The 26,002-nt window shown below is 39.9% G+C and overlaps 3 protein-coding genes across 3 annotated transcripts; 1 reads left to right on the forward strand and 2 right to left on the reverse strand.

Annotated features, from left to right (window-relative positions):
* Positions 1-488: 488 nt before the first annotated feature.
* Positions 489-5,418, reverse strand: irf6 (interferon regulatory factor 6). The gene is made up of 8 exons (XM_046383812.1): positions 5,160-5,418; positions 4,658-4,836; positions 3,952-4,147; positions 3,737-3,835; positions 3,359-3,625; positions 2,293-2,685; positions 2,066-2,184; positions 489-1,588 (listed from the first exon to the last, which is right to left on the reverse strand). Exons 2-8 carry the CDS (start codon positions 4,829-4,831, stop codon positions 1,358-1,360), a joined length of 1,479 nt encoding a protein of 492 aa, XP_046239768.1. The 5' UTR covers positions 4,832-4,836; positions 5,160-5,418; the 3' UTR covers positions 489-1,357.
* Positions 5,419-6,766: 1,348 nt separating this feature from the next.
* On the reverse strand, positions 6,767-10,247 carry si:ch211-103a14.5 (guanylyl cyclase-activating protein 1). The gene is made up of 4 exons (XM_046385316.1): positions 9,790-10,247; positions 8,842-8,991; positions 8,092-8,182; positions 6,767-7,677 (listed from the first exon to the last, which is right to left on the reverse strand). The coding sequence occupies exons 1-4, from the start codon at positions 9,985-9,987 to the stop codon at positions 7,547-7,549; spliced, it is 570 nt and encodes a 189-aa protein (XP_046241272.1). The 5' UTR covers positions 9,988-10,247; the 3' UTR covers positions 6,767-7,546.
* Positions 10,248-15,270: 5,023 nt separating this feature from the next.
* Positions 15,271-24,220, forward strand: LOC124056407 (uncharacterized protein C6orf132 homolog). The gene is made up of 5 exons (XM_046383816.1): positions 15,271-15,514; positions 17,933-18,021; positions 20,314-20,407; positions 21,147-23,124; positions 23,228-24,220. The coding sequence occupies exons 1-5, from the start codon at positions 15,436-15,438 to the stop codon at positions 23,322-23,324; spliced, it is 2,337 nt and encodes a 778-aa protein (XP_046239772.1). The 5' UTR covers positions 15,271-15,435; the 3' UTR covers positions 23,325-24,220.
* Positions 24,221-26,002: the final 1,782 nt, after the last annotated feature.

Consider the following 26,002-nt stretch of genomic DNA (forward strand, 5'->3'; position numbering starts at 1 on the left):
AAAAAAATATTTAATCCATTTTGGAATGAGACTGTAACATAACAAAATGTGGAAAAAGCGAAGCGGTGTGAATACTTTCTGCATGCACTGAATGATTTGGTCAGTCTAATGATATATTTGACATGGCAGATGGCTAGATCTCAAATGAATCTAACAAACCAAATGACCTCAACTGGGAGGTACAGGACATCTACTGATGTGGACGCTGTAACAAAACACATCACGCAACACCAAACTCGTTCCAGAGCTGGTGCTGTTAAACCACTAGAGGCCAGCAGTGCTGCAAGAGCACACCGCAGTTAACTCACAAGCCTGCAGAGTTAAACGTCTGAAGCAAAAGCAGAAAAATAATCAGTGTTTAGACATGGAAGCACAGTTAGCAGCTCTTCAAAAGTGGATGAAGTAATAATCATTGTTCATGAGATTTAGGGCTGCAAAGCTCATGCATTTTACTGTTTTTGCACACAAACACAACTGTAATTCACAAATTCCAATGTTATTTTGGCTTGTTTTATTGATAAAATAAACATACAATCACTGGATAAATGCACTTATACTAGAGGGACATAAAACATAATTCAGCACTCCAAAGTGCAGTGGCATCCTTATTAAAACAGATCCATATGGTGGAATGTTGTTTACATAAATGGCTGCTTGGATACAATAAATGGTTTAAAATCAAAGCTATGAATACAAAAATATCAAACAATATTAATCTAAAAATAAAACAACTGAAGACAAACTGAAGGCCAAGTGACCAAAAACGTTTGCTTAAAAATTTGTCACACCTAATTACATGTACTCGCAGGAAAACGGGACTCAAACAGCTGAGTACAGCTGGACTGTTTAGTCAAACGATTGAAAGGAGAAAAGAAATCCTTGCTTTAAGTCACATTCACCTAAATGTTATGCAAAATACACAAATCCCATATTAGATGTACAGCTTCAAAACATTTTATATGAAGCTAAAAGATAAAAATCTTTCTGCCCTTTTGTTTGGCTCTAGGAACATCTGGCATTCGCTGACTCATTTTGGATAAATAAGACATAGGACAACTTCTGTAACTCATTAACTATGTTAAATGTTCCCTTGCAGCAAAGAGGACTTTGGCCCATGTGCTCACCCCATCTGTCCACAGTCCCTGCAGAGTAATGCAGGTTGAAAAGACACTACTTCTATATACAGGATAGCACTGTCACAGCACATTTATATCAGAGAAAAGCATATAAATCCTACTGTATATTGTGCACACTTCTATATATGATTACACATAAGTACTTCTTTGATAACAGCAGGTAACTCTCAGTGTGAAATATATAGTGATATATGATATGTTAGTTCACAGTGTTGGCTGCTTCACTGTGCCTGCAGAGCCTGGACAATGTTGAGGCCAGAGCCAGGGGGCAACGCCCAGCCGTCCTGGCCCTGGTGGGTCTGTAGTAGGCAGTACAGCTGCTTTAAGTGGGTCACTATGTTGTCTTTGATATCCGGGATTGAAATCTGTAGGCGAACGCTGCTGCTGTCAAAGGATCGTGTGTTGTCTCCGGAAAACATCTCGGTAATCATACGGGCCACCACTGGAATGACCTGCAGGACGTAAGAGGGACAGTGGACCAGTGTGAGTCACACAATCAGAGACTGTAACCCCAACAAGAAGTGGGGGGAATGCTGATCCTGTTGTCCCACAGTATTAGAGGAGAAACATGAGAATTTAAAGGTATAGGAAGTTGTTGGGGAGTTAAATTAAGCAGCTTTATCTTTGTCATACCTTTGATTGATTTGAAATAACAGTATAGTGTTTAAACAAGAAGACATTTCTGCTTCTAGCTTTAATAAAAACTATTTTCATGCAGTTTTTTTCCCCAAGCAGTGAAATATTTCCATGTGGCTGAATTATTCTATGAAGTAAACTAGTCTTTCAGCTGCTGTAAGCAGAGATGACTTGTTCATGCACAGGTATGAAGTAAAGAGCCTGACGCCCGATTACTGGCCTGTGTTATCCTTCCATGACCACAAAGATTCATTACCTCGTTCACAACGCTGTCACAAAAAAATGTTTGTCACCTGGACCATGATAAGTTTCCTCTCCCTGGGTCTCCCATCAGGCCACTCCTCTCCAAAACACAGGTTGATTTCAAACTGAGGGAGGCTTGGTGTCTGGCCACGCTGGTGGGCTATCACCCCTGCACACCACACAAGCACACATATTAGAATTAGAACATATAATCTAGGCAGCATCTACATAAAGGTTGTTTCACAAATTGCTCCGATAAAAACAAGAATTTACTTACCACTGAGAAAAGACTCCAGGCAAAACAGCTTGACCTTTTTTTGGCGCTCTATAAGGTTTGGTGAAGTTGGATTGGGAGCACAGGGGCCGGACCAGTACACCTTACACTGGCAGAGACGGACTGCATAGATATCGTGTCCGCTGACCTCCAGGATTAGGCCTCTGTCCATCACATCGAGCAGACGACTGGTGAAAATTCTCTGTTTGTCATTGGTGATGTGCTCTGTGGATGGAAAGCGCAGCTGCTCCAGGTTCACGGGCCCAAACAGCTCCTCCTGGTTGACCATGGGGCCGAGGTCTCCGTAGAACAGCCTGCAGCCCTGAGGGTTACTGACGGTCGCTGTGGGACACATTTCCTTCCCTCTGTACTGAAACTGCACCTCCAGGTCTGTCACTGAGTCAGAGACAAATGTAGACACATGTTAAAAACATGTTTGAAGTTAGGCTTTGATTTTGAAAAGGGAAAAAAAAAAGCCAAAAACATAAACTTAAAATTTCTGTGTCTGAAGTTCAACCTCAATTGTTCCTGTTTGGCTTATTCCTCTGTGCTCTGCTGTTGCCCCCAAAAAAACCCCACTAAAACCACATCAGTAAGCCACACAGTTTCACTTGCTGACATGGTCTTTCATTACAACAATGGCACACCATCCTGCTGTAAATAGTCTCCAGTCTCACCAAATGTGTATTAATCCATGGCTGAAAATTGTTTGAAGGCTTCTCAATGGATTTGTTAAAAAGAACAAGACAATCATTTGCTCTCGTCACTATAATACAATTTTCTAATATAGTGAGCCTGCTTTCTATGTTCATGCAGAATCAAAACTGCTGATTGTGTGTAATGCATTTTTATTTGGATCATTTGGGGCTAACTGAATGCAATGGAGCTCCACTGGACTGGGCTGAGCTATACTATCTGTCCCCAGAGCTACATCTGGTTTCCATGCATCTCAAACTGCTGCACCAAATCCATCTGAATCGACTGCCTGCACTGTAAACAGGAGATATAATTTGGTGAACTGTCTCTCCTTAATTATGTGTGGTGATCGCTAGTTTTTCAGCATACTTACTCGGGAGAGAACTGATCCACATTTCTGGAGATGCAAAGAGGACATCAGGTAGAGAAGGGGGCTGCAGTGAGTGATCTGGCAGAGGAGCAGGGGGCATGTCGCTCAGGGAAGTGGGGTGCATCTCCACATCCACAGGCTCCTCTTTAGGCCAGATTTTAACAGGCTCCTCTTTGGGCCAGACTTCATTTGAAGGGGGACAACTTGGGGGCTGCATGGAGGACTCTGAGCCCATAGGAGACCACATAATGAGAGGAGAGGGACTAGTGCCTAAATGAAGAAAGAAAAAAAACCATTTAGCAGCAATCAAAGCGTATCTCTTTGATATACTTTTGATATACTGCCACGACATCATTAAATGTGTGAGGAAAAGCCACTCACCATTGGATGGGTATGGAGGGAGAGACTCTGGCGTATCTGGAACATCTTCCTCTCCACCATCTTCATCATGTGGAGTCCAAGAACCAGCATCGGAAGACCCTGTGTGGTGAGAGACAGCATTCAAAAAATCGTAATATTACAAAATCTGAAGTGAAATGGAGGAAAATGTGTAACGACTGAAGAACGTTAGTTACCCTGAAGCAGCTCTCATTTACCTTGGTTACTGAGTGGCTGTGGAATGTCGCAAACATCATATATTTTCAAAGGGTTCATGGGAACTTCTTTGGTGCCATCGTAGACCAGATTGAATTCTCGGCTTTTGTTCAGGGCACATCGAAGCTGAGCTTTCCACTTTGCAGGATCGGGTTCATCAACTCCCTCTTGGAACTTCCCGGTCTCCACAGCCCATGCCTGGAGGGACATAAATAAAACTGCAGTATCAATATCACTGTTTGATAAAAAGAAGACTGAATGCTCCCAGGCAAGGAACATACATGAATACCTGCATAAAACCTCATCAAAATCCCAACACCGCCTTGGATCTCCAATATCAGCAACAAACAATGTTATCACCCCTAAATGCACACGGCATAACATAACAATTTCCTTGGGCCAGAAGCCAGAGAAAGAGAACTTATGCAACTCAGTTGCAAAACCAGATGTTACTCCAGTCCAGAGACATGAAAGCGCCTTGAGTTTATGTTGCGAAATTAGGTCCTTAAAGGATATCTGACGGGTATGAAGCAGCTTAGCACAAACACCAGCCAGAACTGTAGAATACACAATCCGTGTGGGTCTGCGCAGCGTTGCCAGTGGCACACTTTGACATGCGCTGACTGGCGTCTGTCTCGTGGTACACAAACACTTCACCTGCATGCATCTCAGAGTTTTTGTTCTGCTAAAGTTAGGCTGAGTATCGACCTTAAAGATGGTGTCCTCGTCCTCGTGCTGGGGTGTGTGTCGGGTCGCGTGTTTCCATGGAATCCTGAAGCGCATGGCCTCACGGTCAATCCACACCAGACCAGGGTATCTCCCGCTGTCCACCTGGGCGACCAGCCAGGGCTTCAGCCGGACGCGTCGCGGGGTGACCGACATCCTGACTGAAAGCAAGAACACAAACCAGTCGGCCAGCAGTAGAGTAAAACTCTGATTCATTTCTCATTGTCACATATACTCAATACAGTCAGGGACAAACAATGCCACGGCGGAAATCCTGCAAATCCGGATCTTCCAAACATTTTAAAACAGCACGTCCACACCTTGACAGACGGGACTAGTTCTTTTCCATGTTGCTGCGGTTTTCTCGTAGACCGCCTTGTATGATGGACCACTGTGTCTTTAAATGTGGGAATTTAGGAAGAACCGATCCAAAACTCAAATAAACAAAGCTACCGAACGCGATACTGAAGGACGACGTACATACCTGTGGAGAACCAGGAAGTTGGAGACCTGTTCCCCCGTCGGCCTGCTCACCAAAAAGCTGAGGTTAAAACCGCCCGTTTCCTCTGCAGATAATTCCTGCAAATTCCCTCACAGCACACCGATAATCACTTCGACGAGGGTGGCTGGGAATAACAACAAGAGAAAAGTTTATCTCGGAGATCTCTGGAGAGCTGACGTTGGTCTCTCTGCTTGTCCCTTCCCCTCACCGAAACTCAGGTATACTGCGATGTGACGTCACGCCGGTGACACACCTTTTCTGAGCGGCTGGAGGACCGCGAGAATCTGGATGTTTCCCCATAAACACCTCATCGTGATTCAGGTCAAGGAGGATCCGTAAAAAACGTTCATCAAGTTTGTTATTGAGAGCCAATATCGAGGAGAATGAGAGATTTGTTTTTAAAATTATGCTTTATGAGTCTGACGGACAGTATTTAATTCGTCCCATAAATACTCCTTTTTTTTTTACAAAATAAATATAGATAACGTTGGTTGTTATTGTCACCAATCCAATGTTATTTTACAGGCACATGACATGGAATGTAAAGCACAGAAACATAGGAACAAGTCAACATTATTTTCCCTTTTTACAGTATTTACAGTAATTGCTGAATCATCCACAAGGCTTTTAGCTTTGCCCAGAACGTTTTAAAGAACCCTTTTTGTTTATTTCATGTGATGCTGAAAACTAAAGGATGCCAAAACCAGCAGATGGTAAATAAACATTTACTGGGCTTTAAGTAATATGAGTAACTTACGTATAGACGGAATATCCCGAAAATGAGCTACATCTAGAACTCAGTTTGCACACATTATTTATGACCTACATGTCTAGACTCAGCTGGCAGGTTCACCGGGGATTTCCAAAAACATGGCACATGACAAGTGGATGGGTGATGATGATGATCCCGAGGCCAAAACAGCCCGACAATAAACCACTCCCTGAAACTATGGCTTTGAGAGCGTGTGTGCGTTGTCAGCTGCGCAACTTTCCATTTGGTTCTCCTGGTTTCGGTACTACGCTCAATGAACCTGTGGCAGTGTGTGCTTGTGTGTGATGATAATTAGGCCTACGCGTTTTGCATTCTGATATGGGGATGGATGGATGGTTGCATGGGGTCTATATTGGCTTGGTGTAGTGCCAGGCTCATCAGATGATTAAAGATATCTATCTATCTATCTATCTATCTATCTATCTATCTATCTATCTATCTATCTATCTATCTATCTATCTATCTATCTATCTATCTATATACACAGTATATATACATATATATATAAACATTTCAGCAAAAAATCAAATTTTTGAAAAGATATATAGATATTTTTGAAATATCTATAGATATAGATATCTATCTATATCAAAATGTTTCACAATCCACAAAGGCAAAAACTTGTCTATTAACGCTGTTGGCTTGCTGTTTCCAGTTACTTTTCTTTCAACAACATAGCAATTTACAGGGCAATTGAAGGGACACATTTCCAACATCACACATCTGCATGGTTGCCCTTAACAATTGAGAACTGTCAGGTCGGCTCAGCCGAGGGGCTGATTAAAGAAGAAAGTCACATGAATGTGATCATTGCTTTATTTTAATCTACCTCAGTGCAGGTACATCTTTGCATCCAGTTCATTCAGTGAACAAAAGACCTTTGCTGTAAAGATTTTACAAAAATACTTACATCTGTAGTGGCTCAGAAGAAGGAAAATCTCAGGGGTCCTAACTGTTCACTACATAAAACACTACAATGAAGGAAGTTAAGACGTCTTTGGATTCTACAGGTAGGTTTTTACCTAAACCCGTAAACTTCAGTGTGTATATACAATGTCAAACACCATGCAATGATTAAAATAACTAAAACAATTATGGCACATAATGTACATTGGATAAAATCATGCAGTGTTTCATTCAGCTGGAGTCCAACAGAGGATACACCTGAACATTGAGACACTTGGACAATATAAGTTCTTATCTTGTCTGTATAATGCAGACCTGTTGAATTTGTTTTGGTTGATTTCGGAGCCTGAAGCTGACCAATGACAAGAAGACATTTGGTTTTCCCTGTGAATTACTGTCACGTACGTACACGGTTTGCGGTTGCATTAGAAGCTGTGAGGCAGCGTGCCTGCCTTGAATTGGAAAAGTCTGCGACCTTTCATTGAATACAGCTTTGATATAAATGCAAAGTCTTAGCTGGTCCCTGAAAATGTGAGGACAAGCCAAACTAGTATACCTGTGCTGTACTTTGACAGTGAACCTGAGACTGGTCCACATGCATTTATCTTAATGATGATGAGTGTGGGTTGTCCTGAACCCACGTCTTCACCCTCAGCTTCAGCACAATAATACAAAAATGTTTCATGAAACATTAGACATTGGCCTTAACCTCTCCTTGAATTTTGTTGACAATGTGTGTGAGGTCCAGACTCTCTGTTAATGTCTTCAGCAGCATTTCATCTTTCTGAACGCCCTCCATGAACTCTTCATAGGACAGTTCACCTGAGAAATAAGCACACACACAAACTGATCTCAAAATCTTCAGAGTTGATGGTGGAGACTCATATTTAATGAATAATTTGCTCTTGACTGACACAAAATGACTCCTCTGTATGTTCATTTATGACCTGTCAGAAGTGTGTGGCAGTTTCTGCGTCTATAGATACCCTGACCACTGCCTGTATTTTCTTATTTTCTCATTATTTTTGTGTTCAGGACGTTTCTGGTCATCAGTGGTTCTGAAGAGAGAAAGTTGTCTGTTGAATCTCATTCTCAGGTCATCGAGTACCGATGTTATCGGTTGGTGGTGGTGATTTGACGACGTGGGAATGACACTCAACAGTCAGCCATCTTTCCATGCCTTCGAGATATTCAGCTTTTTTCTTTTCACCTTAGTAACTGGCCTATGGGTCTTACCATCTCCGTTGATGTCAATCTTGTCAAACACCATGTTGGCAAAGTCCTCAGCTGACATCTCCGAGGGGATTCCATTGATTGCACGGATGGACTAAAAATCACACAAACAAAAAGATCATGCTAAAAAAGTGGTGCAATGTAACCAAGTACATTTACTTGAGTGGTTTAACCCCGAGAAATATGTGTTACTTCAAATTAGGACTAATGGCAAACATGAACTCAAACAGTTCCCTCTATTGCTTTTGACTGGGGTCCCACAGCACCCCAACACATTTTTATTTATAAAAAGCACTAATTAAAACAGGAACAGAAAGATTGACAATGTCATGAAACCTGGAATGACAGAATGTGAACTTTGGTAGGGTTAAGAATAAGTTTTGGGATATTTGAACTTCACTAGAACGTTTTCATTTTATGCTTCTTTAAACTACTGCACAACATTTAAGAGCTTTGTTTATTAGCTACTTTACTAAGAAGTTTCTCCTCTAAACTCCTCATATTTCTAAATTTAAATAAATGTCCAAGGCTCTAACTTACTATTACCTAACTTATTACCTCTTCTATCAATGTTAGGATGACACATTTCTTATTTAGTTGTTGCTTACATTTCTTCAACCAGCAGATGTCAGCTTGGTGTCAGTTATCTGCCTCTGCACCTTTGTATTACCAGACTCTGTGTGTCTTACAACTCATTCAGGCCTGAGGGGTCTTAGCAGGTTGTTCCAGGACAGTACTTAGGCTCATGCACACCTTAATTATCAGAAGCAGCTCCTCACGATCTATGCAGCCACTCCTGTCTATGTCATAGAGTTTAAAGTACCAACGGAGCTTCTGCTGCACTCCTGCTTTTAACACCAGGCTCAGAGCGGCAACATATTCCATGAAGTCAATGTAGCCATCCTACAAAGGAAAAAGACACAATAAACTTTGAGGTGTACTGCTGTCACGTTAAAGGCTGAACAAAACCAAAAACACACGATATATAATTAATGTAATTGTAATACTTCATCTCCAGAAATGATTGAACAGTACAGTCATAACTACTGAATAAACACATTTTAACTGGAATGTGAGGCATTAATTTATGTTGGATCTCTGTATTAAAGACTAAATTAAAGAGTCTGGCCTAGACCTCCTCTATTTGGAAAGTGTCATTTGATAACTTTTGTTGGGATTTGGCTCTACATAAAATAAACTGAACTGAATTCATTCCTAATTAATAGAATACACCTGCACCTGGTTCACATTTAAGAGGTTTAAGGTCTCGTTTAAGGCTGTGGGTCAGTTGGGTGAGCATCGTCAGTGGGATAAGCCCCGTGTCTCTCTCTCAAAGAGATTTCTATTAGAATTATTATTATTATAAGAAATAATGTGGACAACTTTCCTCTAATGAAAACAAAATAAGACACTGGCACAAGATATATGCACAGGTCTATAAAAAAGTATGATTAAGTATGTATGATTTAGAGAGATATTAATTAGCATTATAGTAACATAATAAATTAATTTAATATGAGTCAAACCTTCTTCATCTTTCTGCACAAAGGTTACAGTTTTAAATAATTTCACTGTCAATGCTATTCAGTAAAAATGAAAAGCAACTAATAATGTGTACACCTGCAGCAGAGATTCATCTGACTGATACAGTAACATCAGAATAAACATATTATCCTGTGAGATGATTTTAAATTCACTTACATCATTCATGTCAAACGTTGTAAACATAGTCCTAACGTAGGCGTCTGACGTTTCAGACAGATTCCTCAGGCCAAAGAATCGTTTAAATTCATAAAAGGTAAGAAGTCCAGATGGGCACTCAGTCATGAATTTTCTGTACCACTGATGACTCTCACAAGCCTGCAGGTCCTGTACAGTCGACCCAGAACTGTTTCCCATGTTTGTTTTTCAAAATACAGATGTAAAAAAAGTCATGTAAAAACCATAATAAGAATGTACTTCATCCACCAAACATCCAGGCATGGCCAGTATGCAGACAGAAAAACACAGTTTGCAAGCAGCAGGACTTAGTGTGTGTGTTAGCCAATCATCGCTCTGTGTGTCTCTGTGAAAGGCTCAGAAAATGTAATCCACTTTGCCTGCCAAAGACTACTAATTAAAGAGACCTTAGAGCAGAAATAAATCCTTGTGCATTATATAAAAATAATATCATAAAATTCTTGCTTTCTTGAATCAAATAACAATTATTTAGTCATTTTTTATTTAGACTTTTCTTTTGCTGGTAATTATCAGCAAAAACAAACAAAAAAAAAAATCTGATCATTTCTGAGAGATAATCCTGCATACTGAAAGGAACCCTGCAAGTTAGTCTGTACAAAATTATCCTTCCTTAGTACCGTTTTTTGGTTGAAGGTGAATTTGTTACTCAGATCTGCATGCTAACAGGCCCACAATGGTAATGCCAGGATGTTAATGTTTCGCAGGCAGCCTAAAATGTTCTCCTGTTGGTTTGGCATGTTAGCATACTAGCATATTTATGGGACAGAAAGAAATGTTGGTTTGATTGACGTGATTGATGTATGAACAAAATTTTATATCAAACCAATCCAGTGGTTGTTGAGATATCCCATAAAAGAACTGAGAAGGTCGGCCTTAGGACAATGCTATAGGCCAAATCTGAAGGTCACTAAAGTAAATATAATTCATCCTCTGAAGAATATCTATACAAAATTTCATTGCAATCCATCCAGTGGTTGTTGAGATGTATTAGTCAGGACCAAAGTGGTGGACCAAATGACAGACCAGCACTGCCATCCATAGAGCCAAGCTGCTGTTAATGCCATTAATGCTTAAAAGAACATTCTACAACTAAATTATAAATCATAAAGTGTGACAGATTGAATGTTCACCTGATTTATTGCCAGATGTTATGTGTCCATTCCTACAACGGCATGTGGTCTTTAATGTCAACATGCTGATTTGTCTCACAGGTGAAATGGGAGCCACAGGATGGTGTCTAATCAACTCAGAGGGCCAGAGTGTGCGAGTGAATGTGTTACTGATACTGCACACTCTGAACTCAACCTGACAGTGAAGGGGTCACTGACACCAAGGGGAACAGAAAAGGTAAACTCACAGATACAGACAGGCACACAAAAGAGGACAGTGACCACACAATGCAGCACTAAATGTGTCCTGATATTAAAAAGGTATTCTAGCAGCCCACACATACAATGTGGGTTAAAAAACTGATTGACCTGGACTCATTTTTAAAATATAGGATTGCAACTCCATATTGACTATATTCATAAAGCCTAGAGTCCTTAAGACTTCTCACTGTGGTCCTCAGTGATCTCTCAGCTTACCCTAGTTTCATTGGAGGAATGGCAGTCACTGTGTTTCGTCAAACCCTCTTAAAGCTCTTCCATCTGCTGTCAGGTCCACTGTTGTTTTGACAGACTGGATGGTGATGTAGTAAGCCTCCCGTGTGAACAAAGAAAACAACAAAAACAAAAACAAAACAAAAAACTGCAGAATTTATGGTCCCCTAAAATGGATGTGCAGAATTGACCGATTTTCTTACAGCAAAATTACACTAAAAACTATTAAGTAGGATCTAGCTGCACAAATATTTGTCTAAATTTAAAGATATTTGCTTCCACCGATGGAGCAGAATTAAACTGCTTTATTTAGCCACAAAAAGTACATTTTTCATCTATTGTCCCTGGACAGATGCTCCATATTCCCACCTTATGAAATAATACTATGCTAAAACAAAAACAGTAATTGAGATGAGTCTATAGGCATGCAGAACAATAGCAAGGGGATATTAAAACTGTTCACAAACGTAAATGACTCCAGCATAATAAAAGAACAATGAACAACATGCATGCAGGCTCACTTAGACCTCACTGTGAACAGTTTTCGTTGGAAATACTTTCAATGAAGAAATACTTCATGAAACTGAAAGAGTCCTTCAAATGACAGGTCTATAACCCTGAAATACATTTTTCATTTCATTTTAGTGTCTGTAAACACCAGTCTACATGATCATGTACGATTTTAACAATTCCTAGATAACTGCCTGTGTAATTTGTGGTTAAAAAGCAAAAGTTCATTAGAAAAATAATGCGGTAATGCCAGATGCCAAGCAGCATCACTAATTTCTATGCAATTAAAATACAAAAACCCACCCGCATCTGTGCCTCTTCACACTTAATGATACTAATAAATTATTAAATTATTATATTTCATTATACAATTATAACATTTTATAATTATAACTAATGAATGGTCCGAAAACCTGATGAAACCCAGACCTGTTACTGCTCCCACTTTATGACATCCTATAGAGCTGAACTGTACAATATGTTCAGCACAGTGAGGCAGGTAAGGTGTAAGACTCTTGCCAGCACATTCTTCACATTTCAGCCGGCAACAGAAGACATGAGGACAGAGGAACTGGATGAACCAGTCTGGTTTGTCTCTGGCTGAAATTTAGGTGCGACAGACAGACTTGACAGAAACATTGTGAGCGAAGCCAGGGGGATAAAGAGATTTACTGATGTTCTTGAGAGTGTGAAAATTTCAAAAATCCACTATTCAGTAATAAAAGCGAATATGGGACCAAATATGCTCCTGTTTAGACATGTAAGCATTTGTCATCCTATGTTTATTATCAATCTGATCAAGGAAGTAAATCAGCTGTCCTCAGATTGGATCATTATTATTAATATTATGTTATAATAAGATTCATGGACCTGCACATACTAGTGATGGAAGAGATATTTACATTCTTTTCTGAGGTAAAATGTAGTGACACCACAGCGTACAAATGTTATCAAACTAACATTCATATCATACAGTTAGGATGATTATTTCTTCAAGTGGAACAATTGTCATATTTAACCCCTGCCACAAAATAGTTTAAATCCCTAATAAACTGGTATCAAACAGTGTATTGATATCAAGGTATTTGGACCACAGTGTGATCTGTGATCATTGCCATCCAGCTCCACTGACAGAAGATCAAGATTTATAACCACGCTGTTAACCTCCGGGGCCAAGGCGAAACATCATCATTGTTTAGCTCTGACGTTGCTGAGGTGAATGCTGCTGCTGTCAGTCGTTAGCTCATCTGAGCTTTAGAGGATTGTTGATCCTCTTTAGCAAAGGTCCTTCAACATCATACTTACAGTTATCCTGCTTACAAAGGTCACATGCTCCTTCATCCTTATGAAATTCAGATAATACCTAACCAATGAGATAGAATTGTAATAAAGATTAAAGTGGGAGTCACAAAAACTTAATGTCTTAACCATAATTAATAAATAACTTAGCATATACCCACAGGGCTCAATTGCTCCTCAGTGGTGAGTGTGACTCTTAGTGATTTGTTAAGTTAAGAGAGCACATCTCCAGTCTGCAGTGAATTATATGTTTAAGGATTCAGTTTAGTATGGTTTTAAGGCGGTACATGGCAGGACAGAGAGTGATCACAATTTTACTGTGACAGTTTTTAATAATGTACAAACTCTCCCTCACTGTTAGGTGAGTCTGTGCCGCACTGTAAAAAAAACCTTTTAACTCAGTTACCAGTAAATGTCCTCCAATAAAATTTGACTTAAGTTAACATACATACGTATTAAAGGCACCTTAAATTCATTTAAAATTAAAAGCACTCACTCTGCAGAAGGGGTCCTATCAGTGTTATATTATTGGATTATTATTTTTGTTGATACATTAATTCGTGTTTACACATTAATGCATCAATACTACTACTGCTACTACTAATAATATGAGACTACTTGTAATGTTGTAAGTGGCTCAAGTGGAATTAATTTTAATGTCTTTATATACTTTTGGTGCTTCAATCTATGACAATGCAACATTTTAAAAAAAAGAAAAAAAAATGTAATCTTGATCTGCAAAGTATGACTTGCCTGATAAATGGTGTGGATTAAAAAAAGTAGTAGATCTACCAATGGAGGGTCAGTGGTTCGATTCCTCCACTGGACGGGCAAGAAAAATTTGGGTGTGGTGGAGTGATTAATGAGAAAAATGCCCCCCCGGCTTTGCCTTCAGCAAAGCACTTTGCTCCGTGGAGGCCCCCACGGGCTGCCACTGTCAGGCCCGACAGTGGAGGCCCACTGCTGCTGCGTGTTTCACTGCATGTAATTTGCTGGGTGTTGCATGTGTGTTCAACCAAGAATAGGTTAAATGGAAAAGTTCAGTGTGTGTGTGTGTGTGAAAATATATATACTACCAATAAAGCTGATTTCTTCTTCTTTTACTTGACTAAAAAGGAAGTAAAAATATTCAAAAATATTCTGTTTGTAATAGGTCCTGTACTCAAAGTCACACTTAAATAAAAGCATGTAAGTATTCATCAAGACATACTTAAAGTATAAAATAACTCACTAAGCAGCCAAAATAGGCCTTGTCATTGTTACATTATTATATATTATATTATTAGATAATTATTATTAATGCAGTAACATGTAAAATCCATTTTAATGTTACAGCTGACGGTAGCAGAGCCAATTCTGTTCATTTATATACTGTTAGGTGGCTTAATTTACCATATAACAGTGCATTGAATTTTAAAATCATTTCAAATTCTCTTCATCTGCAAAGTAACTAGTATCCATAGGTACTCGATAAATGTAGTGGTGTAGAAAGAAAGAAATATCCCTCTGAAATGTAAGCATAAATTAAAACACTGGAGCTGGGGTAAGTGTAGGCCTACCCATAGTTAGTTACTCTCCACCTTTTCAAAGGTGATACAAAAACAATGATAACCTTTGTTGGTTTTATTACACATTTACAACCATAAGTGCACACTAGCTAACTGACTCCACATTAGCATCTTTTTTCCTGCTGGAAGCCCGTGTCCTGTAATGTTAAACTGAGTTCCCCAACGTGTTTATGGTGGTTATTAATCAAACTGGTCTGACGTTTCCTCCATGTGAAACCACCGTCACGGTCAGCATGGGGGCCCAGACCTCAGTGCCTGAAGAAGACGACAGACCGATTTCACCTGAGCTGAGCAAACAACATAACAGCTCGTTCAGTGCGCAATTAGTCAGGTGAGATTTATGCTGGAATGTCCTGAAAAGGAGAGCCGAGGCCTCACCTGTTGGGAGTGTATGAACAGAGAGGGTGGCTCGGTGAAAGGAGAGTGGGCGGGGTTAACTCCATTTTCTCTGCCTGTGCCGAAAAGTTTGCACCAAGTGTGTGGAATCAGGTTTACCTGGTGCGCGGCGCTGCACCTGTCGACAAAACCTTTAGCTCACCTGCAGCCTTACCTCGGATTTAAACGTCGATCAAAATGCGTCAATAATCTTTCCTGAGCCGACCACTCGTAACAAACACCCATCAATAACCATGAAGAAGGGAACGCTGAACTTTTTGGGTCGGAAGAACCAGTCTCTTTACGACACCAATATCAAAATCAAGGACATGGGTGAGTACACCGCTCACAGGGTTTACAGCTTATCATGGAGAGTGGGAATCCTCTTTAATTTCACTTTTACTGAATAATAAATCGACTTTTCCACTTGGTGTTGACATGGACAACAGTTTGTACAGCTGTGTATGGCAGAGGAAATCTCAGAAGTATTTCAGTATTTTAAATGACACGTCCTGGTGAGCAGGTAGCAGCAGGTGCCATAAAGGGAGTGTGATTGATCCATGAAAAACCTGTTCTCAAGTGGAAATACCCCTTCTTGGTAAATCTGGCTTCGCACTGCCCAAATTATGTGACCACAATGTTTGAAGGAAATAAGGGATTGCGGTTTATAGCAGGCGTCTACAATAACTCTGCCAAGTGGGGAAAAGTCGTGTAACTTAATAGCTACAAGATCCAATGCTCTGTAATTGGAATGATGTGTAGAACAAATGTTTTCAGTGTTTGAGTGACTGACTGTCCTGTTGAGACGCACACGCAGCTTAAGGTGGTGTTTATGTGAACACAAGTCAGCACACACAACAACGTTATTATTATCATTATTACTATCTTGAAGAAGATATGATGACAGATGATACTGATGGAAAAAAAAATCACACATCAGTACAGTATTTTAAAGACTGGGACTTAGTACCGTCTGACCATACATACTATACTACTGAGCAAACTCCATCTGCTGCATGAGATACGATCAAAAGCTGGAGAAAAAGATACTGAGTGGACCTTTTGCTTGAACAAAGAGTGAAGGTGATGCCTTCACTGTTTGGTCAGTTAGTTAGTTAGTTAGTTGCATGTCAGTCTGCTTGAATTGCTAAATAATACAACTGCATTGCTTAAATGTTCATTAGCCTTTAAGAATGAGAAATGACTACATAAAAGCTCTCCCTACAAGATACACAAATCCCAGACAATATCTACTCTAACATGTTGGTATCAGTTTACTGATAAACCTCCCAGCTCTACGTGACATTAGGTCCATGTGATTGGCGCGAGCAGGAAACAGAAGCTATGCAAAGCTGCAACATGACAGAGAACATTTGTCTATTTAAATCAGGCAGGTGCACGAAAGGGAAATGAATAATTTGCTGAGGCTTGTTTAGCATCGCATGTGATTCCCTTTGTAGTGGTTCATGCTGACACAATCTCTCTGTTGTGTTGTTGTTTGTTGTGACGCCAAACGTCGTATAGCAAAGGAAAACACTTTGCTTTAATGCCAAGCTTATGGTTTGCTTTTCGGCTGTTCTTTCTGCGGCCTCAGCGGAAAGTGTTGCTGGAGAACGTAGACTAAGTGCCTCTCAGTGACAAGGCTCTGTCACCAGTCGCTTATTAGACAAACAAGACATTTAACGCTGGAATGAACAGCAAAGGAATGTACAACTTCTACATTTCTTCACTCCAACCAACCCCAGTGACCTCTGATATTATCATGTCATTTAGCAGAATGTTTTTTCTTCTGCTGTCATAGTGTCTAAACGCTTGAATTTCTACATTTGACATTACATTCAGTTACTGTGCCTTTGACGCAGCGCACTTTCAACTTCCTGTTGCGCTTTGACCCATGTATAGAAGACTAAGGTGACATGAAGAACATTTCCTCACCATTTCTGCTTACACTAAAGGATTACGGAAATATCTCTTTGTCACTTGACTTCAAAATGCATGCTCATTACCTTCACTGTTTGCAATACAAACATTAAATATCTGAAACCATTAAAGTTAATAATGTAGAACAGACAAGCCAAACACTGGTTCTAGAAAGCCTTTCATGTTTTTAATCAGCCAACAGCAGGGTGAGATGAGGTATGCTCACTTAGGCTCTTAATCCAAATTCATCCCACAAAATGTTTACATGTGTTTAGCAGTTCTGACTGACTGTGTTGTTATGATTAACTCCATTTGCTACCATAGCTAAGCTTTCACTTCAACACAATGGTTAAATCTAAATAAAGATTAGTCATCTGTTCAGTTTCCCATAATTCTTCAGTTGTCTGCAACAAAACTCCATGTAAGAGCACATGCAATCACACAGTGGATGGTTAGGCTTAGTGACAACTACAAAGAGGCTTCTTTGGGGCGAACAGTATCCCATTACGTGTACAATGACAACAATGCATTTTAACTGACAGGAGAACAATACACAGTTGGATTCTGTGGTGTTTTGGGGGGTGAAATGTGCTCATTTGGCATTTTTCGAAACTAATGGGTTTCTGCAGCCAGGACACAGTCAGCAGCGACGTGAGCTTATCGTTCTTTTAAATGGAAACATATCTGTTCATCTGGGTCTTACACCAACTCCAGTGTTTGTCCTCTCTGAGCTTTGAGCAGAAATTATGGTCTTAAACCATGAAGTGAAACTTGTTTTGGCAGCAAGAGATAAAAAGGTGATAAAAATCTTTGCTTTTTTCATTTGCTTAGACAATGTGGAGCTGGTACTGGAGTCATCAGCGATCCCAGAGTCAGGAACCGCCAGTGTGCGAGCCAGACCCACTGTCAAGCACCATGCTGTGAGTATCTCAGTAGTGGTACATATACTCTAGATATTCCCATTTACCACTCAGTTTCCATCAGTTTTTGAAGAACTTAATGTATGCATCTGAACAGTCTCCACCCTGTTGTTTATCTGCCGTTCAAGGATTGCTTCATCTTGAACTCCATATCTGCAGGGCTGCCTTGATCCAAATTAACTGATAAGGGACAATCTAGTGTGTAGTGTGAGTTTGAATCTGGGTCAGTCTCTGTAAACACAAATTCAGGACAGGTACGAATCTGAAAAAATGGCCCATTTTGGTTGTTGTATTACATGGTGTTTGTTAAGCGATCGTTTGTAATTTTGTCAGGTTGAGCATTGGCATTGGCTGAGTTGGAGAGATTTGTTTCTGTTTGAAAGTCACTTTCGATTCTAAGAACTATAACAAACCCTCATGTGGGAGTAATAACACTGATATGCTTCTTGAATGACAGGAAAAATAGCTGTGGATACTGTAAATGACCATGTGATGTTATCACAACATGCTGTGCACAATTAAGATGGTGTCACATGCAGGTGGTGTGCTGTAGCATAATCGCTGAATCTGCAAATAGGTTTTTCAAAAATGAAGTGATAAACAGAACAGTGCTTTATGGATTTATTGCCTCCCATTTCAGTGAAAGTTGAAACAGGAAATCAGAAATGAAGAAATTAAAAATAGTAAATTATGATGTACAGTCAGTAATTCATGCACGTGATAGAAACAGCCATGTTTGGCTCCAGTTTGTTAGTAATGTATCACCAGGGATGGAAAGTACATTACAATTTCTACAAAGTGAAAGTGACTTTTACTTAACTTTTAGTTTACTTGAGTAGTTTCATACACTACTGTATGCTATGAAAAATTAAACCAGTGATTCCCAATCATCTACACTTGTGGCACTTTATTAAAAAATAGTTCATTTTGGAGCCTGGTATGTATGGTATGGTTTTAAGGGGGTATTTTAGTAGCTTAATAAGCACTTTGGATGGTCACAGTATATTCTTCTGATAATACTTTTGTACTTTTACTGATAAAGTTTTCATTTTTAGGTGGCTTGGAAAGTCTTGCCTAAACCCATAACATTGCATTAGCAGTCTGTATGACTGTCAGGCCTGATATTATGTTGTCATGGTGCAAATATAAATAAAACGCTCATCTCTGCCAGTTCACACACCTCAGTGTTTGGGAGTGTTCTGTGAATGTGTGGCATGTGTTGGATGTGGCACACCCAGCAGCACAGGAGCAGGACAGCTCAGACGACTGCAAAAGAAAGTGAGTCACAATGCAGGGAACAAATGGATGAAGTCAAACATATGCCATCTTTCCTGACACGCCTGTTAATCTTTGACTGGCGAAGTTGTTGTCTCAGCCGACGGGAAAGGAGAGTGTTCACAGGTGTCATTTCAATGCATTCACGTGCATGTAACCAACTTCAGACTTTTGGAAGTGAAACTTGTGTGAGCTTGTTGCTTTTTTGCATTAGCAGATTACTCAAAGAGCTTACAGCACAAAAACATCAAGAGGTAGAGTAAAAATATGTTTTCTGTTGCTGGCGGTATTTCTCTTGCCTTTTTGAGGGGGGCATATCCAATTAACTCTCATGGACTTGTATAAAAGTCAACACAGTGTGTGTTTATTTTGGCTGGCGTTTGGGCCATAAAGAGGACAGCAAATCTCCTTTTGTCAGCCACACACACAAAAACACACACAGGTATGTAAGAGACATCTTGCGATTTTCTCAGCCAGGTGTACTTTAACACTAGACAATGAGAAGAATAATAGGTGTATCCTCTGATTCACCAAGTGCTCCTCATGAATGAAGTATGTGAAAGTGTGCTACGTGCAAAACTTATCCTTCTGAAACCTACGCCTCCAGTTTAGTCATGACAAACCAAGTATAATGTAAAAAATGCATTCTGAATCAGACACCAAAACTCACATATTTTGTTACAGAATAGTAAGTTGCAGGAAAACTATTTGATGTAACATATTTATTCGCAAATAAGGCATATGAGAACTGCTATACTGTAAGTTCTGCATTATACAAACACCTGGAAGCCTATGAAAAACTTTGGTGGAAACTATTGTTCTACTGATGCTAATATATAACAAGTGCTGGGCATGCTATTTTTAATGAATGATGGGCTCTGCATTCGCTGAGAACTGGTTTGTTCACTCCACCTTTTCAGTGCCTCCAGAAACCTCTTGTTCACAGATGTTCTTGAACTATGCTTTGTCTCAGATCTTGAAATATCAGCAGTCCGATATTTGCTTTTGTCTTCACAGTTCTCAGGTTTTGACAGTTTTCAAGGATATGCCGTCCCAACACCCAAAGTCCCCCTTCTCCCTCCTGTCAATGGTCCAAAGGTCAATGGCTCAGGTGAGCATCTACCGACCTCAAATATGCAGCGCAAGTTTAACCTTGCAAGTGTTAGAATTCTACTATTTACTTTCTGAGGAACCCAGATTATTTGCGGTGCCTTTACTCTGGCTCAGTTGATGGATCATGGCAATCAGAATGTGTCCAATAAGGGTTTGAAAATGCAGGGCATGTAAATGTTTGTCCAGGCAGTTGCTCAATAACCCTCCTGAATGTGTCCAAACAGCCATACCAGATGGCAAACATATCTACAGAAAGGGAGTGTTTGCATTCATATCAGGAAGTGGATATCATTCATTCCTAAATCCATGCAAAATTATCACCTTACTTGTTTAGCAGGCTTTAAAATGCAGAATTAATGAAGCCATTATCCATTAATTTTAATTTTTAATTTAATATTTTTTTTTTTTAGCCATTAGTTTTTTCTATGATGTATCCAGTCTTTTCTTTTTTTCTTTCTTTTTTTTTTTTTTTTAAGATCTGTTATTAGTGAACATGACATTGTTGATGTAGACTGGAAGCACCTGATCATATCCATAATCAGCTTAGGAAATGTATTATCTTTGTATGGACATGCTTGACATTTGCCAATGATTCTCTCTCATATACTCATACAGTATGTAAATATTTAAAGCATGGGACAGCAACATATTAAATATTGTAAAGTGCTCCTGCTCCACAGTGTACAACAGCACTGAACATTTATCAGTTTCTCTCTTCTCTCTTATTCCCCCCATAGCCAGTGGAGATAGTTTGTGCAATGGATCCGTAATATCTGTGCCTGACCTTGTGGAGGGGGAAATATTTGTTCCTCCTCCTCCTTCTATGGCACCTCCACCCCCTCCAGTTACTTTTATCCCCCCTCCTCCAGACTTCATGGATGACCTTAATGGTCCAGACCTGGAAAAACTTCAGCCTCCTTCCATACCTGCTCCAAAACTCACTTCATTGACACAATCCACAGCGGAGAAGGACTTAACCATCTTAAAACGACCATCACTGCCCGCGCCAAAGCCTCCATCCACTTGCTCCAGTGGCTCTGCATCACCCGTATCCATTTCACCACTTACCAAAGTTCCTGAGCATCCAAAATTTGCACCACCACCACCCCCTTCTGAAAGGCAACAGAAAACTAATAAGACACCACCCCCAAAACCCATTAGACTGTCCTCTATCTCCGCCCTAGACTCCCCACCACAGACTCCTGCCCCACCTCCCCCCGTGCAGACACCCACACTGTCCACTTTCAATCCCCAAAACACAGCAAAGCTTTACAATATTCCAACGACCTCAATTCTCAGTGGCTATGAGGGTCATGACATAAGACCCAAGCAAATGTTACTTCTGGAAGATACTGGGTCTGTCAAATCTACCCCAGTGCTTGTCCAGGTGGATGGGAAAGTCCCTAAGGTTGCTTCTCCATCAAAAACGATTTCCAAAGATGTGCAGGAGCTGAAGGAGAACTTACAAATTACCCAGCCTTCTCCATCACCCCTGCCTGAGCAGAATAAGGAGGCTAAAACAGAGACAGTTTCAGCACCACTGGCAACAGACAGACCTCTTCAGATTTCACATCAGACGTCACCCCAGCTTGAGAAAGCGAACAGTACTTGGGTGAATTCAGAGACCAGCAAGGACAAACTTCAAGGATCTCCATGTCAAAGTCCTAAATTCAGTCCATTGTTAGATCGTAAACTACGCAACCTGAAAAGTAGTGAAACCAATGGGGCACGAGAGGGACCAGTAGCTTCCCCACTAGCTCTTTTAATGGCGGCAAAAGAAAGAGAGAAACAGAGATCATCTCAAACTCTGTCACAGGAAAACAGTGCCAAGAAGAATGAGCAGCCGAGTGCAAGCATTCACCCAAGTGAGTCAAGACCTAATTCCTTTATTGTTATCCCAAGGTCCAGCTCATCCTCTTCTTTAACATCTCAAGACATAATACAGGCGAGTTCAAAGCCTGCCAGTCCTGTGGAACTTATGCAAACAATTCAGACTCCACAAAAATCCAGCAGGCCTGCACTGGTCAAAGACCAGATGCCGTCTACCAGTCTGGCTCTCAATAGTGTTGTTGCATCCTCACGTGTGACCAACCTGGCTAGAGAAAAACAGATTCCAGAGCAAAGCCCAGAAGAATCTCAAACTGCACAGTATGAAGATAATAAAGAGGAGTTATGTATACCATTTCTCCCTCCACCACCAGAGTTTGATGATTTAGATCAGATAATGGGGTCCCCTCCTTCAGACCCTCCACCTGACCCTCCCACAAAGAAGGAACCAACACAAACTGGGAGCCTCCCTCCAGCTCAAGTTCCATCTCCTCCTCCAAAACCTAAACCTGCAACAGCTCCAAAACCCCTCCCTGCTGACACTGATGTCAAACCAAAGCCACAAGTCCAGGTAAAACCCAAGGTGGCCACTCCTCAGCTACCATCGTCTCTTTCCCCTAGTCAGTCCACACTCTTAAGTATCTTACAAAAGAAGATGTTGGAAATGGACCATAAAATGGCCCCTGCGAAGGAGGCAGAGTCCACTTGTGACGACTGGGGTTCTCCCTTGTCTGATGAGGACAACAAGATGCCTGTTGTCCCAAAAGCCACAACACAGAACAAGACTTACCCAGGGGTCAACAAAGTAGCAACCCTGGACATGCAGGAGCTGGAGGGAAAAGTGGTCAAAAAATATCAGGAGACGTCCTCAGTCAAAGTTCCCACGAGGTAAGACTTCCAATGCTCAGATATGACATCTCCACCTTTTGAGACAATAAGTCCCATGTTTAGGTACAATATTTTCTCATAATGAATGTGTTCTTCTTTTCAGCAATGGACAGACGTCAAAACATCAGCATGGTATGACCTTCACAGTTCGGCCAGGAACCAAACAGCCGATTACTCTTGTTAATAAAGGGGAGCCTTAATGAGATGTGTGAATAAGACAGGTGCTCTGTTTAGCACACACTGCATGCGATTGGATAATGTGATTTTGCGTAATAAGGAATTTGTATAATGGAAGGAAAGAGCACTTTGAACAAAAGAGCACCATAAATGTGGTTGCCAAATATGTTACGAATGTCCCTTACGAACAGACTCGGTTTTGAATGTTTTCGTTTTGAGTAGTGTTTTTGTCTTCAAGGAGTCACAGTCAGGCAGATCATTTTTTTTAAAAAAGGTTTTTGTTTGGCTGCTGCTGTTTAACCAGCATAGAGGTTTCATAAGTTGCCTTTTTAACCAAAGCTTTCAGTCTCAATGCCACATGGGTAATATTAAGCAAAAAATACAGTATGATAAATGTTTAACGCTGAAGTTATTCATTGCTGTAAAATGTATACTGTGTGAAAATATATCTACATTATTCAGTAATATGTAGAGTGTTAAGTCTTTATCAAATGTATCTGTAATCACATTTGTAAAATACTATAATAATGTACCCAATATAATTTCAGTGGTTCATACTGTAACACCCCATAAACAAAATGTTCTTTCACTGTTACATGTACATTTTGAAGCAAACAGTTCATTCAGACCAATGCCAGAGTGTGTTTATCTCTCGGTAGGATTGTTTCTCATATTTATTAATCTAAGAAATGGTTTGCCATCTGTATATTAGTTATTGTACTGGAGTACAAATCAGTGTCAATGTACCTAGACGTTTGTTGTTTTTCTGTTCATGCTGGTTTGTGTAAGAATAAAATACAGCTTAGCTATTTTAAGATGTAGTTTATATTTTAAGGTTGTACAACTGCAATACCAAGAAAGTTGGGACACTGTAAATGTAAATAAAAACAGAATGCAATAATTTTGCAAATGAACTGTGTTTATCGTCAACGGTTTCTGAGTTGTTCATGTACTAATATCCTTTATACAGTCATGTGTTTGACAAAGTGGTGAACCAATCCTTGCTTGTGAACGAGTGAGCCTTTCAACCTGTTTGCCTGTGGAATGTTCCAAACAGGTGCTTTCTGAGCAGTACACAACTATCACAGTCTGCTGTTATTCCTGACCCAACTTGTTTGAAACATGTTGCTGCCATCAAATTCAGAACAGGCTTATATTCAAAAATCAATGAAGCCTTTAGGTGGTTTTCAATTCAGTATATATCAAAAAGGATTAACAAATGACCACATTTTGTTTTATGTTTTACACAGCTTCCCAACTTTCTTGAAATCAGAGTTGTGGTATTAAAATATTAAAACACTGGTTATAAAGTCTTCAAGCATGCTGTTAAACAACTACTGCTACTACCTGGAAAATAAATCCTCTCAGAATTGCGTGTTTTAGTAAATGTTGTTGAGCTTTCCGTATATATCAAGACATTTTACTCCAGAAAAGACAAAAATGGCATGTCAGCCGAACTTTAGTTCATGTAATTGGGGAAAAGATAAGTAGGGGAAGCACCAAGTTTATAACAAGCAATATCTCAAATAGCATTAACATCTTTTCTCTAATGTAGTGACAAGCCATTCAAGGAATGCTCCAGATCTCAGCATGAAAGCCTTTGTGAAATTAATCACATCTCAAAAGACATCGCTGACAACTTAAATACAGGCTTTAACTGACAATAATCACAACTCTGGCATCTCATCATACGAGTGTAGCTGCAAATGAATTCAAAAGTCAATGGGGCTCTTTAACCAGATATGTATTTTTAAATGGATAGATTAACGAGGCATTTATATGTTAGCTCAGCGTTTCCACCAAGCGCTAAATGAACAGCTGTTTTCTGGAGAATAATTTTGCCATTAATTATGACAATGAAAGTGACTTATTCTCATGACAGCACCAAACATAACAGTAATGGCGAGACACTGCCCCTTGTAGTTTGATGACAGAGGGAATAAAACGTTAAGTGCCAGCATGATAAGTCTAAGTCTCCTTCTTTGGTGATATCAGTAACTGGATTAAAAGTACCTGTAACTTGGAAAACACTACTGAAAAAATTAGAATTACCACCGCGAAATTTAGTCATAATTAGCTTAATAATTATTTTGTCACAATTAGACTTCTTGAGTTATGGCTAAAAACGGTTTGAGTGGGGTCATAGTGACTTTTGACCACCAAAATATAATCAGTTCATCTTTGGGTCCGAGTGCACATTTGTGCGAAATGTGACATTCACAACACATTCACAACAATATGAATGGACAACCTGAAAACATAACACCTCTGGCTACAGCATTCATGTCAAAAATAAAGTGGGATCTGCAGTAACAAATTATTTACAGTATAAGATTCCTGGATCAACAGTGACAAGACCAATACACTGGTTATACGCTTATCTCTCAAATTTTCACCGTAGCTAAAGTAAATCCAATACTAAACAACCTGCCAAAAGTGTTTGAATCTGGTTGTTTAAGCTGGGGCGTGCTGCTCACCTATTCAAGATGCAGGCTTGTTTGGCCTCCACCAGCACATCACCATAAGGTATTAAAAACAACATCCAATTCTTGTGAGCCTGACTGTTCGACTGCTTCAGTGTTTTGTCTAAATCTTCACTTATAATGTCTATTGTTTTGGCAACAATACACTGTGCTGGTGCTCTGTAAAAATGACTATGGTATCTAAGTCTAATCTGCAAAGTCAGAACCACAGATTGATA

This window comes from Scatophagus argus, chromosome 3, assembly GCF_020382885.2.
Source record: "Scatophagus argus isolate fScaArg1 chromosome 3, fScaArg1.pri, whole genome shotgun sequence".
NCBI lineage: Eukaryota > Metazoa > Chordata > Actinopteri > Scatophagidae > Scatophagus > Scatophagus argus.